Source organism: Varanus komodoensis, unplaced genomic scaffold, assembly GCF_004798865.1.
Source record: "Varanus komodoensis strain SLA01 unplaced genomic scaffold, ASM479886v1 scaffold48, whole genome shotgun sequence".
Taxonomy (NCBI): domain Eukaryota; kingdom Metazoa; phylum Chordata; class Lepidosauria; order Squamata; family Varanidae; genus Varanus; species Varanus komodoensis.
The window spans coordinates 3,647,340-3,662,674 of NW_025336059.1; the positions used below are offsets into that span (position 1 = coordinate 3,647,340).

Genomic DNA, 15,335 nt, shown 5'->3' on the forward strand with positions numbered 1-15,335 from the left:
CCTTCCTAGCTTCTTAGAGCTAGTCGTGTTCCAAGAAATACACTGGCTTTTCCGTTGGATCTCTGAGACTAATATCAATTGCAGATAGAGTGCTGAAACAGCAGGTGGTGTTTGCTCAGTTCAAATAGTCCTTTATATAAAATCGTCACTGTAATTAACCCTGGCTGATGCTGTGTCTGGTGGGCAGTGATTGTTAGCATGTGCTTAGGCCTGTGGGAAGGAGGGGCCGTTCTTTATTTTGACTAAATCTTACACAAAGAAGGCAGTTTTGAGGAAGAATCCTGTGTCTCCCAGAGAGAGCCTTTGTATTTGAGATGGCAGGACAATCATTTGGTTCACGCAGGAGCCTATAAAACAACCCCTTTATTTACGTACAGTATTGATATGCTGCTTTTTATCTGAAACAAATCTAAAAGCTGTTTACAAAAGAATTAAAAGCAGGCATCGATCCAAAGATTTCCCTACCCCATATAAAATAGCATCATGAGGCTAGTACAAAGATAACTTCTGAATGGAGTTTGGATAAGTCAGAAGAAACAAATAAGCTTTCAATGAATGGCACAAACAGCAGCGCATCGCTGAAGCCTATAGTGGATGGGGAGGTTGGAATGGGGAGTGTTGTCTGGTATTGTACAATACCAACAACTCAAAGCTAGCTCAGTCGCAGACTGGCAGCCCAGTATAATATGTGAACGGTACGGCACTCAGCCAACGAAACATAGAAGCACAGCGAGTCAGAAGGGGCCTCCCGGGCCATCTAGTCTGACCCCCGGCTCCAGCCGGCTCCACTCATGACATGCCCACCATGTGCACGTCCAGCCTGTCCTTGAAGTGTGCAAGCGACTGCAGTAGCTCTTGGTTCTCCCGACCACTTGCTGCCGACTGCAAAGAGCCACCTTCAGCCGCTGCTCAGCATCATTGCCGGGGTCCTGCACCCCCCTATCCCCATGGCCCTGGGCTGCTTGTTGCAGCCCAAGACAGGACCCTTGCAAGTTTCAGAGGACAAGCGTCGCCGGAGGCCAAGCAAGCGAATGGAGGGTGGTGCCCCACAGGGCCTCTTGGGCTGTCAGGACTGGGCCCTGCTCCTGTCACTGCTGACTGCACGTCCACGGAGCCCTGGCCCCGTCCATCCCACCCCACCCCACCCCACCCCAAGTTTGGGACACGGGAAAGGCAGTTCCATGGGGGTGGTGCAGACGATACCACGGGCTTCCTTGTTCTGACTTTGCTCTTCTTTCCTCCTCGCCCTCCTCCCGCAGAGATCTTTTCAATGCAGCTTTTGTTTCGTGCTGGTCTGAACTGAACGAAGACCAGCAGGATGAGTTGATCCGCAGCATCGAGCTGGCCCTGACCTCTCAGGATATCGCGGAGGTCACCCAGACCCTGCTGAATCTGGCCGAGTTCATGGAGCACAGTGACAAGGTAATGGCCACTGTGGGGGGGACCTTCCAGGAAGCCAGGGAGTGGTTGAAAGGGCGGGGGGTGGGGGGGAGAAGCTGCTTATTCCAGTCTTGAAAGTCTGTGCACAGGCACTAGTCCATGAGCAATTTTACTAGTTCACCTGCCCTGATTTCCCTGGGTTAATTCTTCGTGCCTGGCGAGGGAGGTGTCCCGGGAGCCCTGCTTCTGTACACCCAGCCTACTGCAAGTGGGGTGACGGAGGGGGGGGGCTGCTGCTGTGCCATTCGGTCCTGGTTCTCCTGCCTTTGTCTGCTTGCCGGCTTCTGTGTCTCGGTTCAGCAAACGGACTGGTGGTTGACCCGGTCCCTCTCACGGTCTTTTATTTCTGCCCCTGTGGCCTACTCTCGGTTGGCCTGACTCTTGACACTCTGCCTCGCCTCTTCCACCGCAGGGACCATTGCCGTTGGGCGACGACAACGGCATCGTCTTGCTGGGGGAGCGGGCTGCCAAATGTCGGGCGTACGCCAAGGCACTGCACTACAAAGAGCTGGAATTCCAGAAGGGCCCGACTCCCGCAATCCTGGAGTCTCTCATCAGGTAGGGACATGACGCCGAATCACTTCCGAGAAGCGCTCGAGCAAGCGGTGTCCCTTGCTTTGCATGGTTTTGTTCATGTGCCCGAGCTCTTCGTGTTCAGTGTGTGGGGGAAGGCAGGCGCATGCATCTTTATCCCTGAGCTGCTCTGGCACTTACTGTGGGAAGACAGCAAGACCCACTTGTACGGCCTGTGAGGGCAGGGATAGTTGGGTTTCTGCCAGGGCCCACAACCCAAAAGGAGTCCCACAGAGGAGGAGTTCTTCTGCTTTACTGTTGCTGCCTGCTTGGTCATTGCCTCTCTCTCGTTCTTGTCTGTGATCTCTGCATCACACGGGGAGTCCACTGGAGTCTGGCACAGTCCATCAGATTCCGCTGGACATGCGTTTCAGCCCCAGACACGCACCCCCAGATCTTCATTCTGAAGTTGTCTCTGCATGCAAGTCAACAATGTGTCTTTTATCCATGTCTTGAAAGCCCGACACAAGTGATGTTAGAAGCAATAAGAAAGTTGACTTTCTGTTTTCGAACTGGGGGAAATAACACACACATTGTTCCTTTTGTTAATCTAATAACTCTGTGGGATGTTTATTTGCAGTTAAAATGTTTATGTGTAGTCATAAATGGTCGGTAAAGCTAGCAATGTTGTGCTCTATTGTTTTGAAGCAGTGGTGCAGAACCTCAGTTACGAAGGCCAGATCCAGTTCTCCAGGGTTCACCAGAGGGCCACTCTTCTTCTCCCCATCAAACACCAATTATTTGGTGGTTTCCTGGCTTTTAAAATGTTTCTTCCCATTCTAAAAGTGTAAAATCCTCTTAAGACTCAGTTATGGCCAAAAGAACTTTTAGCTTAAAGTCCTTCTGGCAATCTTTTGGTCCCACCTGGTTTACTCTTGGCCTCATCCCGTTCTTGGGAATGGGTCCCAAGAGCTTTTCCAAAATGGTCTTCAGCTGTTGGGCTGAAAGAGTTTCAGCCTCCCCACCCCTCTGATTTAAGGTATAAAGGGAGACGTAGAGAAACCCTTTTATCCTTGAGTTTGTTCCTTCATATTGAATATAGAAATGCTGTGCAGCTCTTGAGTTGTCCCTTTCCCTACTTAGAAAAGGCCGTTCTTGGCATTTAGAGGTCTCCCCCTTAGTAGGTCCTCTCTAGCCAAAGTATTAAATGACTTTCAAGAGCTCTTATGTAAGAGACATTTGCTAATGCCTTTTTAGAACACAGAGACAAATACCATAAATACCAGTGCAGTTTTCTAAGTTGAACTCCCACATCATAGCAGTTTGGCGATTTGTTGAGGCTTCAGCACAATTTAAGCTTGTAAAAACTCCCAGAACTGACCCTCCCTCTGTCTCAAAATACCATCATCGGGTACTCAAATGCCTGTGTCCAAGTATAATAGAAATGAAGCGTCTTTCTGCTAGAAATTTCTTTTTTCTTTTGCTCCTGCTTGTGGCCTGCTGTGAGCAATTCTGTCCTCTGCTCCCTGTGCTTTTCACCTTGAAAATATTTAAGCACTTCCCTGTGATAGAAACCACATTGCATTGTTGTGGTAGCCCATTACATCCTTGATGGAAATGCTGCTTCGCCACAGAACAATTGCCGAGTGTCTGGTGATAAACTGAGGATCCTGCATCACGGTCAAGTGACAGAAGGGCAGTGCCTCTCTCCTAGGATGACAGCTTTGGGTGAATCGCCAGGTTCACTGTCCCACTGATTTATCTGGTAGGGTAGCTTATCTCCCCAGCCCCACCTGACTCCAGTCTTCTCTTCCCACTCCCCTGAAGACTGGCATTGCCTGCCCGTGATTCCTTTCCCCCGCTTCCACTGGGCCACAGGAAGCTGCCTGATTTGATCCTTCTAGCTCCGTAAAGCTGAATGGCAACAGCTTTCTTGTGTTTCAAACAGGATTCTCTCCCCAGCCCTCCCTGGAGATGTCGGGAATTAAACTTCTGCCTATCTGCCAAGCCGAGGCTGTGCCACTGAGCAGGGGCTCTGCCTGGAGGGCTGCGTCAGCCTATTGCCTTGGGGATATTCCAGACATCAGTGGGTTTCTGCCCCACAGTCGCTGTTTCCCTCTCCAAGGGACAGTGTTGTCTCTGGGTCTGAGCTGCTCCAGCGAGGCTGGAAGGGAAGCCTAGGCATGCGGACAGCATTCCCAGAAGGGCTGCTGGTATCCAGCAGCTAATTTGAAGTGGGCTCTTCAGTATTGCAGCATCGGCCTTAGTTGGGCCTTTGCAGGTGAATAAAAGTGGAGTCCCTTGAAATGGGAGTACCTCTGCAAACCCAGCAGAGCAGGAACCGTGTCTCAGCCTCTTTTTTTCTGTTGTTTTCCTTATTTTTTTCTCTTTGGGATTGCATGCAGACTCTCTCACGCTGCATCTGTGTGCCCAGGGGTGCATAATTCCCTCTAGGGCTAATCCATGTGCTTTTGCCTGTCTCCTCCTGACAACTGCAGTGCGAGTAATTAGGCAGCAGGGAGGGACCCTGCTTTTGCCTCTCGGTCTGGTGACTGAGAATGGAAAGTTGGATTGCCGTGATGGGCCTTCTGCTCATCAGCGTGGTCCCAACAGGCCCGCCCTGCAGTTTCAACGCCTCCTGCTGTGCATGGCTGTGGGAGGAATAGTCTTTGCTTGGTGCTCTTAGGTTGGCATGACTTCCTCAGCCTCTGTCCCGCCCAGTGCTCAGTCACTTGGTTTTTTCTGTCCTTGGTAAGAGTTGTTGATCTTCTCTAAGTTGTTTTCAGTTCGTAGTTCCAAAGAATTATATCGCTATGGGTGACTTCTGCAACTGTGAGGGGGTTGTTTGCTCCTTCAAGGGCAGAAATAAAATTTCATTGGCTCCGCCTTCTCGAGCCGGAGGAATTAACTCTTGGGTCCACTCTCTGCTGAGAAGGGCATTTCACAGTAAGTCCAACTCCCTCTAAAAGCCCAATCACACAGAGAAAAATTGGCATTTTTTAGGTAGCTGGGGCATGTGCTAGCAGACCAACCTTGAGCTGGTTTAGCCAAAATTAAGGCTGTGTGTGCAGGACTAAATTCTTAGTTGGCTGGAAGAACCAATGAAATTCAGTTAGACTTGCTTAATGTACATTTGCTAATGAGCCGCACACGATTAATAGGGTACATCAGACAACTTTCTCTGCACTAAGCCAATTCTTGATGTTTCTCATTTTTCCATCTCTGATACATTCAGCTCCCTTTTCTTGTATACGTCAGGGGATTATAGATCGATCATTAAACTAATGCCGCATTCGCTTTTCCTGGCATCTCTTCTTGTACATGCATTTGAACCTAATCAGGCTATTTGTTAGGTATTTCGATGAAGACATGAAACTCATTTTTAAAAACAGAGTTTATTATAGAATTTGGAAAAAAAAAAGACATCCGTAACACCAACTTGGCAAATTTTGTACAGAGCGCTCTTTTGATTTACAGCACATACTAATCCACTTGGAGCATTTCTCAAACAGCTTCCATTACAGCAGGATACACCTGGTAATGTTCCAGGCTTTGGCTGTGCAACATATACAAGCATTTCCCAGGAAACTGGCATCTCCTGGTAATATAGCAACTTTAAATTAGGCTTACATCCCTCTTGTAATAAAAAGTGATTAAAAATGAAGCTATTAACTGTGAACGCACTTTGGCAACACAGTGTGGAGACGTGGTTGGTAGCTACTCCTTTTTAACTAATCCTCCCTTTGGTGCAATATGGTGTGGGTGGCTTGCAATATGTACAGGATATTATTTCAGATCGCGGTTGTCTTTTGTCAAAGCAGCAACAAGGAGATACAGAAATGAAGATTTCTGTTCTGGAACATCTCCTTGTTCCCTTGGCTAAAAATGGGAAGGCCTACAGGTAGCCTTGATTTCTCAACATCACAGTGTGATTTTGCTTTTTCTTAAAATGTGGATCTCTGCAGATTTACAGAGGGACCTCTCACCTGCTGCCGTCTTCATTCGTCCATCCCCTCCGTCATTAACGATTCCTACCCTGGTTTTTCTGCCCGTTTTGGCCGTATGCCTGTGTGTGTGCAGGCAGCAACTGCAAGGTGGGCTTTAAAAGGAGGGGGGAGCTAACTCCCCCCCCCCGCTCTCCCACCTGCCAAGTTCTCCACTTGCAGAGTATGCTACCATTATAATTGTGAGCAGAACAAAGGGGAACCTGCCAGGTGAGGCGGGGCATTGTGCCGGAGAGGGCAGTGTTCTGAGAAAGGTGTGGAGCTTTCCGCACAGGCTTGAGAGACTTCGGCGCCTGTGTCATGGATAGTGTGTGGTGTACAAGCTGCTGCACATGGCCCTTGTTCTTCACATCAGTGGTTGTGTGTTGCTCTTTGTCTGTGTGTGTCTGCCCCCTCCCTGGTCGTCCCCCATAAAGTAGTGTCACTGTCCTCTTACTCCAACTTGTTGATGTCACCCTGGGCTTTGAAGTCCGAAGGGCGGATTTTCATTTCCACCCTCTTCAGGGAGTAGGTTTTGCCGTGCCAGCTGTACCAGGTGATGCCGTCCGTGCTCTTGTTGTGGTCTCCGTTACGGTAGTAAACCCCATTCAGGTTGGAGTCTGTGCAGCAGTTGTACCAGTAGCCGCCTTGCAAGAAATAAGTCGGTAAAATATTTGCATGTGAAATCCTCTGCCCTAGGAGAGCATTTCTACAACACCCTTTAACTTGTTAGAGCCTTCTCTGTGTTGACGTGAGCCAAAAGGACCTAGCAAATGAACTGGCCAAGCTCTCAGACCTGGCCGAACTCTGTCTTCCTCTCTACATGCCTTGTGCCCTGGAAAATCTGGTTGGGGAACTGTTTTTCAGGAGAGCATGCTCACCATTACGGAAGAACCCCAAGGTTCCTTGGCATGCATTTTGAAAACTGTTTGCACACATTGGGAGTAAGTTATGAGTTGTGCCCCCCCCCCACACACACACACATTTGTATTGCTTTTCTCATGGGTGGATTATAGTTCAGTGGCAGAGCATCTGAGCTGCAAGGTTCATTCCGTGAAGCGAAACCCCACCAGGTGGCCCCCCCAGACCTTCCCGCACCTGCCGCTTCTTATGTCAGGCCTTGCAGGGATGGGAGAAGCTAGAGTAGCCCCGAAGCAACCGGTGGTGTGGGCTAGTCCTCAGCTGCACGTGGGGCCATACAGTTGTCTCAAGTCCCTTTGGTTCCTCTGCTGTCACTGACTGCTACTAAAGACCCCAAATGGACAGGATTGGCCACATCGTCTGGCCTGCAGGAAAGCCGCTGCCCCTTTGTCTGCACCCGGGAGAGTGCATCCATCCGCTCTCCCACTGATCTTACCCGCTTCAAGGCCTACTCTCCCTTGCCTGCAGCTTGCATTCTCTTCGCCAGGCAGCTGTTCCATGACTGGTCACAGCTGAGCTGTTTTTTTTTTTTTTTTAATAACCTGTCCACGTGTTCCTTATTGGAAATGATGACTGCCGGGCTATATAATGTGGAAGGCCCCCTCCCCGTTTCTCTGTTCTGCTCACAAGTTCAAAAACAGGATGATTTTTGTAGTGTACTAGATGTTTGGCTATAGAGCAGGGGTCTCAAACTCGTGGCCCAGTTGCCGGGACGGGCAAGGGGCCCTGCGGCCTTCAAAGCGCTGGCAGCACCCGGGCCGGCCTCTGGGAACGACGCAGGATGAGCGGCCCACCCCCACCGCGGTGGTGGAATACTTGACGCGGTCCAGCCTCACCCAGACTCTACTTCCAGCGGCCCCCAGGTAAGTGGAGTTTGAGACCCCTGCTATAGAGTGACCAGCTTAGAAAAGAGACAAGGATATTCACGGGGCACACAACCTGTGTTTGAATAGTTTGTGCTCCTGGAAGTCCCTTGATGGGACAAGAGGCCCAGCTGGAAGGGGAAAGCAAACCTTTTTAATGCCAAATGCAGGGAAGTTTTCCAGGGGCAAACACCCCCTCCCCCCAGCAATGCTCCACTGCAGTTTGGCCTCGGAAAGGGTGGGGGAGAGGATCTGCATGCATCTCACCTTTGCGCAGCTGTGCGCAGTGATCCACGCACTTGTCGTTGTCCTTGTCCTTCGTGCTGAAGGCCGTGTTGTTGTGGTACCGCAGGGAGTCGTGTGGAGTGTTGCCGCTGTAGTTGTCCAGGAGCAGCCGGTAGCTGTTCAGCTCATCACTCAGGCTGAAGTGATGGTACTGAGCATAACGTACGTTGCCATTCCAGTCCTGCGGGAGGGAAAAGGAGCCAAATAATCAGGCAAGCTCTTCTGTGAGTGGCTACTTTTCCAGGCAAATGTACTGCCAGCCCTGTCCAAGGTCTTCCATGCTCTTTGGCATGAATGCTCTTTCGAACGAGCCACTGTGCCGCCACGGTGAACATGCCGGACTGGTGCTCGGAAGGTCTGGAGCACTTGGCTGTGCAGCTCATCCCCCTGCAGCCTAACCTGCCTCTCAGGGTTGTTGTGAGGATAAAACGGAAAGGAAGCGGGATCATGTAAGCCTGCTCAGGTTCCTCATGGGGGCAAAGAAAGGATGCTCAATGTTACGGTAAATTTAAGGCCAGCCCTAGCCCCCGACACCACCATTCACCTCCAGTTCCACGCGCAGCATCGTTGGGCGCATGGAAAGCCGATGAATGTGCTCATTTCCCAGCCAGAAGTCTCCTTGGATGCTGCCGAATCCTCGTTTGTACTGCTTCCAGTCCCGGCTGAAGGAGATCAGGCCAACTTTGCGTCTCTGGATGACCGTCCATCCTCCACCGTCGGTCTCCATGTCACAGTATACCTAAAGAGAGAGAATAGCAACGGAGATGGCATGAATTGCCAAAGAGATGTTTATCTCTGATTTTCCAAAACTCTGCACGTACAAAACACTCAGTGGAAACAATTTAATACTGGAAATCTCCCCATGCACAGACTGTGGGCTTCTAAACACACGGTCCTGGGTTGTAGCCCTTCCGATGGGTTCAACCCCTTTTTAGTTTAGTATAGCAGTATTTGCATTCTGTTTTGCTGCAGCTGGGCTGAAATCTCCACAGAAGAACCAGTTTGAGCACCAAGAGAAGAAAATTCACAAACAGGAAAATGTGCCTACAGCCATGTTCTTTCAGACCTGAATTCCTTGGTTCGTAGGACACATTTAGTCTCACAAGGTTGGGTCCACGTAGAGAAACAGATGCTTTTGTACCAGTATCTCTAGATGTCAGCTTCCCTGGGGTTCAGAGCAAGTGAGCAGATGTGTGTGTGATTTTGTGGACACCTGTCTCAAACTTGGTTGAAGCGTCCCCTCTCAGCTACAGCTTGGGGAAAACAGGAACAAAGTTTTGGGATTGTGTGCACTGGGACTTCTTACCTGCAGTTCTGGAGTCCCTAGGAATTCATCAGGGAGGAGTCGGTAGACCCCGGTGGTTCTGTAGTTCCTCTGATAAAGGGACGAGCAGTCGTATACAGCATCTGTGTGAATGGGAAAAGGGAGCAGAGACTGTGGTATTTGATGAGGTCAGTTCATCTGCATGCATTCTTGTCATGGGTTCTTAAGTGCTGAGTACTGCATTTTATTGAACACAACCCTGTGTATGCGAAACCTTCCAAAGTTATCCTTTATATTTTTGATGGTATTGCCGCCACTTTAGAAATGCCAGCAAAAGATGATTCTGATCAGCAGAATGCAAAAAGCTTAGTATGGCTCAGCAATTAGAATACTGAACTTTAGAAGTTATGGTTCAAATTCTGCCTAGGCAATTCTGCTTTCGTTGCCTTCATCTGTGAAATGGGAGGAGTACAAACTCAGAAATCCCTGGTTTGAATTTTGTTTCGAACTCCCTAGGTAGCCTTGGCAAAGGTGCTGTTAGCCACACTTACCCTTTTGCGGTATGGGTATAATAATGTGTTAGCTTGCAATTTAGGGTTTCTTGAAGCATTCCCCAATCTGATACCCTCTCCCTAGGCCCAGTAGTCAGGAATTCTGGGAGTCAAACAAGTTAAGCCTTTGAACCCTTAAAAAGCACTGGGGATGAGAACTATCATTTTCGAGTGCGAGGTGACGAGTTTCATTTCTTGTAAGATCTCTTCTCCTCATCCTGCTCTCTTCTTGCATAACGGACGTATTGCAGCAACGCAGGTAACAAGACAATACGCAGCTTTCCACCGTTACTCAGACCCAGATGGCTTGATCTGATGGGAAGGCCAGACCTGGGGGCTCGTCTCCCTGTTTCCGACTGTGCAGTCGGGCAGACAAGCCGCGTCTGCACACCCAACAAGTTTGGACTGTGCTTAGTCTATTTTCTGCATCAGGGCCCACTCCCATGTTCAAGCTGCAGTGTTTTCACTCAGGTGACTGTGTCAGCCTGTTTGGAAGCTGTTGGCCTCCCTTTCCATGCTTCATGGGGAGGGGAGCGGCTGTACCTGAGGTGGATTTTTATCTATTCTGACAGGTTTAAGAGTGTGGGAGGTGAATGTTTCCACCTGTTAGGAAGGATTAGATGCCAGCTAGGACTTTTTTGCGTTTGGTAATCAAGTCCTTACACGGCTGCTTTGTTCACTTGTTTGCTTTGCTTCAGAAAAATCCACCGTTTGGCTTTCATATGACTCTAATAAAATATATTGTGGTTTATTTTATTATGTGTTAAAAACCTCACTGTGTTGCCTTGGTTTAGAGCAACTTTTCCCTGTCTTCCAGATGATTTAGACCACAGAACCAGCTGAGATCATTGGCTGGGCTGCTTGAGGCTGATAGAAGTGGAAGCCCAAATTATCGGGAAGGCAAACAGGGACTCATGTTTGAGGGGAGACGCTGGCGCTCCTTAGTGTGAATGCAGTCAGAGTTCAGATATGCAAAGGCCTGGTTTGAGGAATATTTTTCAGGTCAGGTCTCTGATTTTAGAGGACTGTCTCAAGGTGACAAGGCAGGGGAGGGCAGCCTGCGTGGTTCTTTATTTCAGACGATGAGCAATCCAGCAGGTAAGCAAACAATCGCATATGCCTATATATTCTAGAACAGTCTCTGTGGAAAGACACAGCTTTGCTCTCAGCTACTCTCAAGAGCAAAGAGTAGTGCAGTGCATAATTAAAGGCCCTTACTCAATTTAATTAGTTGAGTGTTCATGGCTTGATTAAAATGAAGAAACATCGGTTTTATGAAGAACTATACATTTTCGCTACTGCCTCTTCAGAGAGCGTGCTTGCCATCTTGCCGATTAAACATGTTTGATTTAATGGGGGTGATTTTTAGTTGACCGACAAGGCTTTTACTTGATTTAACCTAGCCAATTAATGGTATTAAATATTTTAATGTTACCATATTTTGCATGTGTGGTGGGGAACATGTGGGCCTCCAGATTTATTCTTCTTGATCACTGAATTTACATCCCACTTTTCTTTACCCTTGAGGCGTTCAAAGCCACTTTCATGAGCCTCACTTATCCTCACAAGCCCATGAGGTTGCTGACTGGCTGTGTAAATGGGGACTAACTCCTGCCACACACCGTAGGTCCAAATCTTGCTGGAGCGCCTTAGCTGACATAACCAATAGTGAGAAATGCTGGGAATTGTACTGTGGTGCCCTAGCAAGGTTTCCACGTGCCCCAATCCTGCCCCCTTGCTGCAACCACCTACCTCTTCCTCAGCTAAAACACCTTGCGTAGTGTCGTGTAACCCCCAAGGGGGTAGATTTCCTTTCGGCAGTTATACCTGAAAAGGGTTTCCTGACACTGCACGCCCAGCCCGGTGTTCCCTGCTCTTGCCATACCCAGTCCTTGCAGATCAGTCCTTCTAAGGTTCAGTTCTCACGGACGGGGTAAACTTCTAATTGATCCTCTGTCAAAATGCATGCCGGAATCTTCCCCGTATGAAAATATCCAAGTCCCTGTATGCAGAAAATCCAGATGCCAGGGAGCGGCTTTCTCCCTCACATGCTAGTGTTCTGTCTGTAGCCATCTTTGCGAGAGTGCGAGCGCATGTGCATAGTTGCATTCTGTCATGTGCGACCTACGCACAACTGCCACTTCTGTAAGAGCTAAATCTAGTGCAGCGATCATAAATAAGATATTTAAAGTTTGAGAGAGAGAGACTTTTAAAGAGATCACTAAAGATCCCCTTGATGTTATTAACAAAGAGGCTTTTGGGGTAATGATAGTGCTTTAAGATGTTTTGGTTCTTTAAGAAATGTATTGTTGTATCAGATCAATACATGGCTCATTAGATACATGTAAATAATGGCATTGCCTTTGATTTGGCTGTTACACAGCAGTATTGGAAGGGAGTTTGACCCGTGCTAGAAGCTCAGAATTTGTTTATTTCATAGGCTGCCTGTTTAGAATTGTGACTGTAGCCCTCACTGCTCTTCTCTAAAGCAGGCTGAAGAAGCTATTTAGTGTATAGTTGTATTCAGGATAACGGCCGTCTTTCTAATTGGACCGTCTATTGTCCAAGTGCGCCTCGGGCCCAGGTATTTGGCAAGCACCTTGTCTTCCCCTGCAGCTTTGAGGGCTTGTCTGCTTCTGAATAAACAGGACTGGGCTGCAGTACCATTAAAGAACAGCAAAAATGCCTCTTCATCCTTCAGGCCAGTCGAAATGCAGGGATGTGCTGCTCTGAACCCCCACTCCAAAGCTGATGCTCTGAAGAGGGACCGTGCCGTGGATCAACCGCAACTTTTGTATGTGGAACCATTCAACAGCGGTTTTGAAATAGGGGACTCAAAAGCAAGCGCTAAGATCGCAGCCCCTTTCTTTTGGGGTGGTGCCTGTCCTACCTTTAACAAACCGTTTCTCACGACCTGTTTTCAAACAGTGGAGATTTTGAATAAGGGGTACTTGAACGCCTCAAGGTTTAGGCTCTGCAGCTGCAAGGTTCCCCCAGGGGCACGTCCTGCTGATTTCAGTGTAATTTACTTTCCCAGTTTTGCATTTAGCAGTTTTAGTCTCTAGCTGTAAGGATCAGGCTGGGTGGTGGGCAGGGGTTGCACGGATTACTTCAAAGTGCAGAGTATAAGTCCTGCTGTATTTGGGAGCCCTCCTGGTCATTCTGCTTTTTGGAGCCCGGGACTTCTGCTCGGAGTCCTGCCCTGACTGCATTACCGTAGCTGTCAAGGAACTCTGCCTAGGATTGCAGCCAAAACCATCTTTCAGAGCACTCACTAAAGCAACCTTAAAACCGACGGCCAAATACCACTTGCGGCAGAGGCTAAGAGCCCGCAGGAGCGCTTGGGAAGGATTCCCGGGGAGGACAACCCGTGGGAAGCATCCCAACCAAGTGCGTTTTTCCAGCAGGGCTGAGCAGGACTCTTGTTTCCTGCTTGCAGATTTTTTCTGGTTGTGATAGTGTGTGTGTGTGTGTGTGTGTGTGTGTGTGTGTGTGTGTGTGGAGAGGTTGCAGGGGAGACCCAACTTGGATTGTTTAATACGAAAGTGAGCATTTTCTCTAGTTACCTTTTCAATGGTATTTCCCCCAAGGGAAATCATATGCCGCTCCCGGGCCTTAGAGCCCAAAGCGTGGAGTCCGGACCGGCATTTCTCAGCCGTGCCTTTGGGGAGGGGAGTGTGGAGACTCCTCTTACCTGCGGAGGTTTGCGTGATGGTTTGAGCTGCCTGCAGCTGCACAATGCCCAGCTGGTTGTTCATCTCGGAGTACTTCCCCTCCACGTCGTTGAGCCGCAGGTCCATCTGCTTCACGCTCCCTTCGAGTTCCATCACCTGCAGGATTGCGTTTCCCAGCTCGTCGTCCTGCTTCTTGCTCAGCTCTTCGACTAAGGCGGACAGGTTGGCCACCTGCAGCTTCAGCTCCTGCAGCTCCTCGCAGCAGGCCAGGGCCTTGGTGTTCGCCTTGATCACTTTCCTCTTTGGGGGCTTCTGCAGCCACGCTGGGCATGCAGCTAGCAAGACGGTCAGTGCACATAACCAAGCCAGCTGTGAGCTGAATGCGGGCTTCATATTTGCTTGCTCGCTTCCCCTGCCTGCTCCCAGTGGCTGCTTGACAAATTCTTAGTCTCTCTCCTCGGAGGAGTTGGGTTTTCGCTCTTTGTTTTTTGAGTTCAACTGCACTGGTCTAGAAACTTTCCACAAGGACAGCTCCTTTCCGCCCCTCTCCTGTATTCTCTTTCAAAGCCCGATTATTCATGCGGGAGTCGAGACTCCCCAGAGGTGCGGGTGGTGTCTGCCTGTGGGTCTCCTTTCTGTGTGCACCCTCTTAAATACCTCTTGATTGTGGCCACCTCCACCCCCTTGCAGCTTTACACAGTCCGCTAAGCCCCTCCCAACTGCTCTGCTCATGTCAGGTGAAACTCAAACCTTTAGGGGCTTGTTTTTATTTTTATAAAAGGGGTGGGTAGTTGGAAGCTTTCCTCCTCATCTGTCTTTCTCCCAGGTGGGAGGGAAGAACAGGAAAATGCAGGACTTTCCAGTAAATGCATCCTCTTGGATGTTAGCCTCCTCGGTGAATAATACCCTGACATGTTGAAGAACAGGACAGTTAAATCCCGTAAGTGGAAGAGGCTTTGCAGGCCTTCCAATTAGATAATAAAAATGAGATCGCCCCCTCTTGCAGGAGCTTGTCCAATCTAAAGGTCTTTGTTAAGCAAGCAACCCTGAACTTGTGGTATGTTTTTTCTGGCTGCAACCATGGAAAGGACCCAAAAGCCACCGGTGCAAACTCACGACTGGGGAGAAAGGACCACATCGTGCCACAGAACTGATCTTCTGCACAGAACGGGCCTGCCAAGCATGCAGCTCGGGAGCAGAGCCTCTATTGTAAAATATGCTGCATTTGACGTTGGGGAAGCTTTGGGGGCCATGTCTGAATGGCGACTGAAGCCAGACATGCCAGCATATTTTAGTTTGAAAGCGCGAAGGGGGGCTGTACGAGAGAAACCGCTCTGCTAGCAAGAGGTTGCTCAAGGGGAACTTTGTTTTGCTTTGGCTGTCAGACCGACTGACTAGGGTAACATGTTACGGTGACTTCGCTATTGGGAACAAGGTGGGACAAAGCTGCCTCTTTGGGGCCAGATTCTCCCGCAGCAGCTGCATCTCTCCAGCGCAGCTTAGCGTGAGGTGACTGCGCTTGATACGCGTGAGATCTGCGTGCTTCTTGTCTTGGCTCTCTGGTCAGTCTTAGGGCCTTGGTAGACCAGCAGTTCCCTTTGTTGCTTTGTTTCGTGTATGCATGCAGTTGTTTTTTTAAACAAACTTCTCTAGCCTGTGGCTTCCAAGGCAACGTTTCCACGTCCATTCATCTGCTGAGGAGCACCAGCCCATCTGCTGCAGAACTGGCGTGCGTTCAGTCCTGGTGGAGCGCTGCCCTGGTCAGTTGGGTTTTCCCGGTTCATTACCCCATGCGAACCGAGAGGAGCATGTCACGTTTTCGTCTTTGTGCACTGTGAGGA

At 49.4% G+C, this 15,335-nt stretch overlaps 2 protein-coding genes across 3 annotated transcripts in view; one reads left to right on the forward strand and one right to left on the reverse strand.

Moving 5' to 3' along the window:
- MTOR (mechanistic target of rapamycin kinase) overlaps positions 1–15,335 on the forward strand; it is an 80,502-nt gene that overhangs the window by 25,318 nt on the left and 39,849 nt on the right. For both annotated transcript variants that reach the window (XM_044445369.1, XM_044445370.1), the window contains 2 exons: positions 1,260–1,422; positions 1,853–1,998. In XM_044445369.1, the coding sequence (XP_044301304.1) occupies positions 1,260–1,422; positions 1,853–1,998 (309 nt within the window). The remainder of the gene's footprint in view (positions 1–1,259; positions 1,423–1,852; positions 1,999–15,335) is intronic.
- ANGPTL7 (angiopoietin like 7) lies at positions 6,328–14,098 on the reverse strand. Its single transcript, XM_044445371.1, has 5 exons — positions 13,515–14,098; positions 9,312–9,412; positions 8,550–8,744; positions 7,988–8,186; positions 6,328–6,583 (listed from the first exon to the last, which is right to left on the reverse strand). Exons 1-5 carry the CDS (start codon positions 13,885–13,887, stop codon positions 6,390–6,392), a joined length of 1,062 nt encoding a protein of 353 aa, XP_044301306.1. The 5' UTR covers positions 13,888–14,098; the 3' UTR covers positions 6,328–6,389.

Excerpts from the sequence above, each read along its gene's own strand:
- ANGPTL7 (XM_044445371.1), bottom strand. The coding sequence starts at position 13,887 with ATGAAGCCCGCATTCAGCTCACAGCTGGCTTGGTTATGTGCACTGACC. Across the intron at positions 8,187-8,549 it reads TGCTGCGCGTGGAACTGGAG|GACTGGAATGGCAACGTACG; the intron begins GTGAATGGTGGT and ends TCCCTCCCGCAG. Across the intron at positions 6,584-7,987 it reads CTGCGCACAGCTGCGCAAAG|GCGGCTACTGGTACAACTGC; the intron begins GTGAGATGCATG and ends ATTTCTTGCAAG.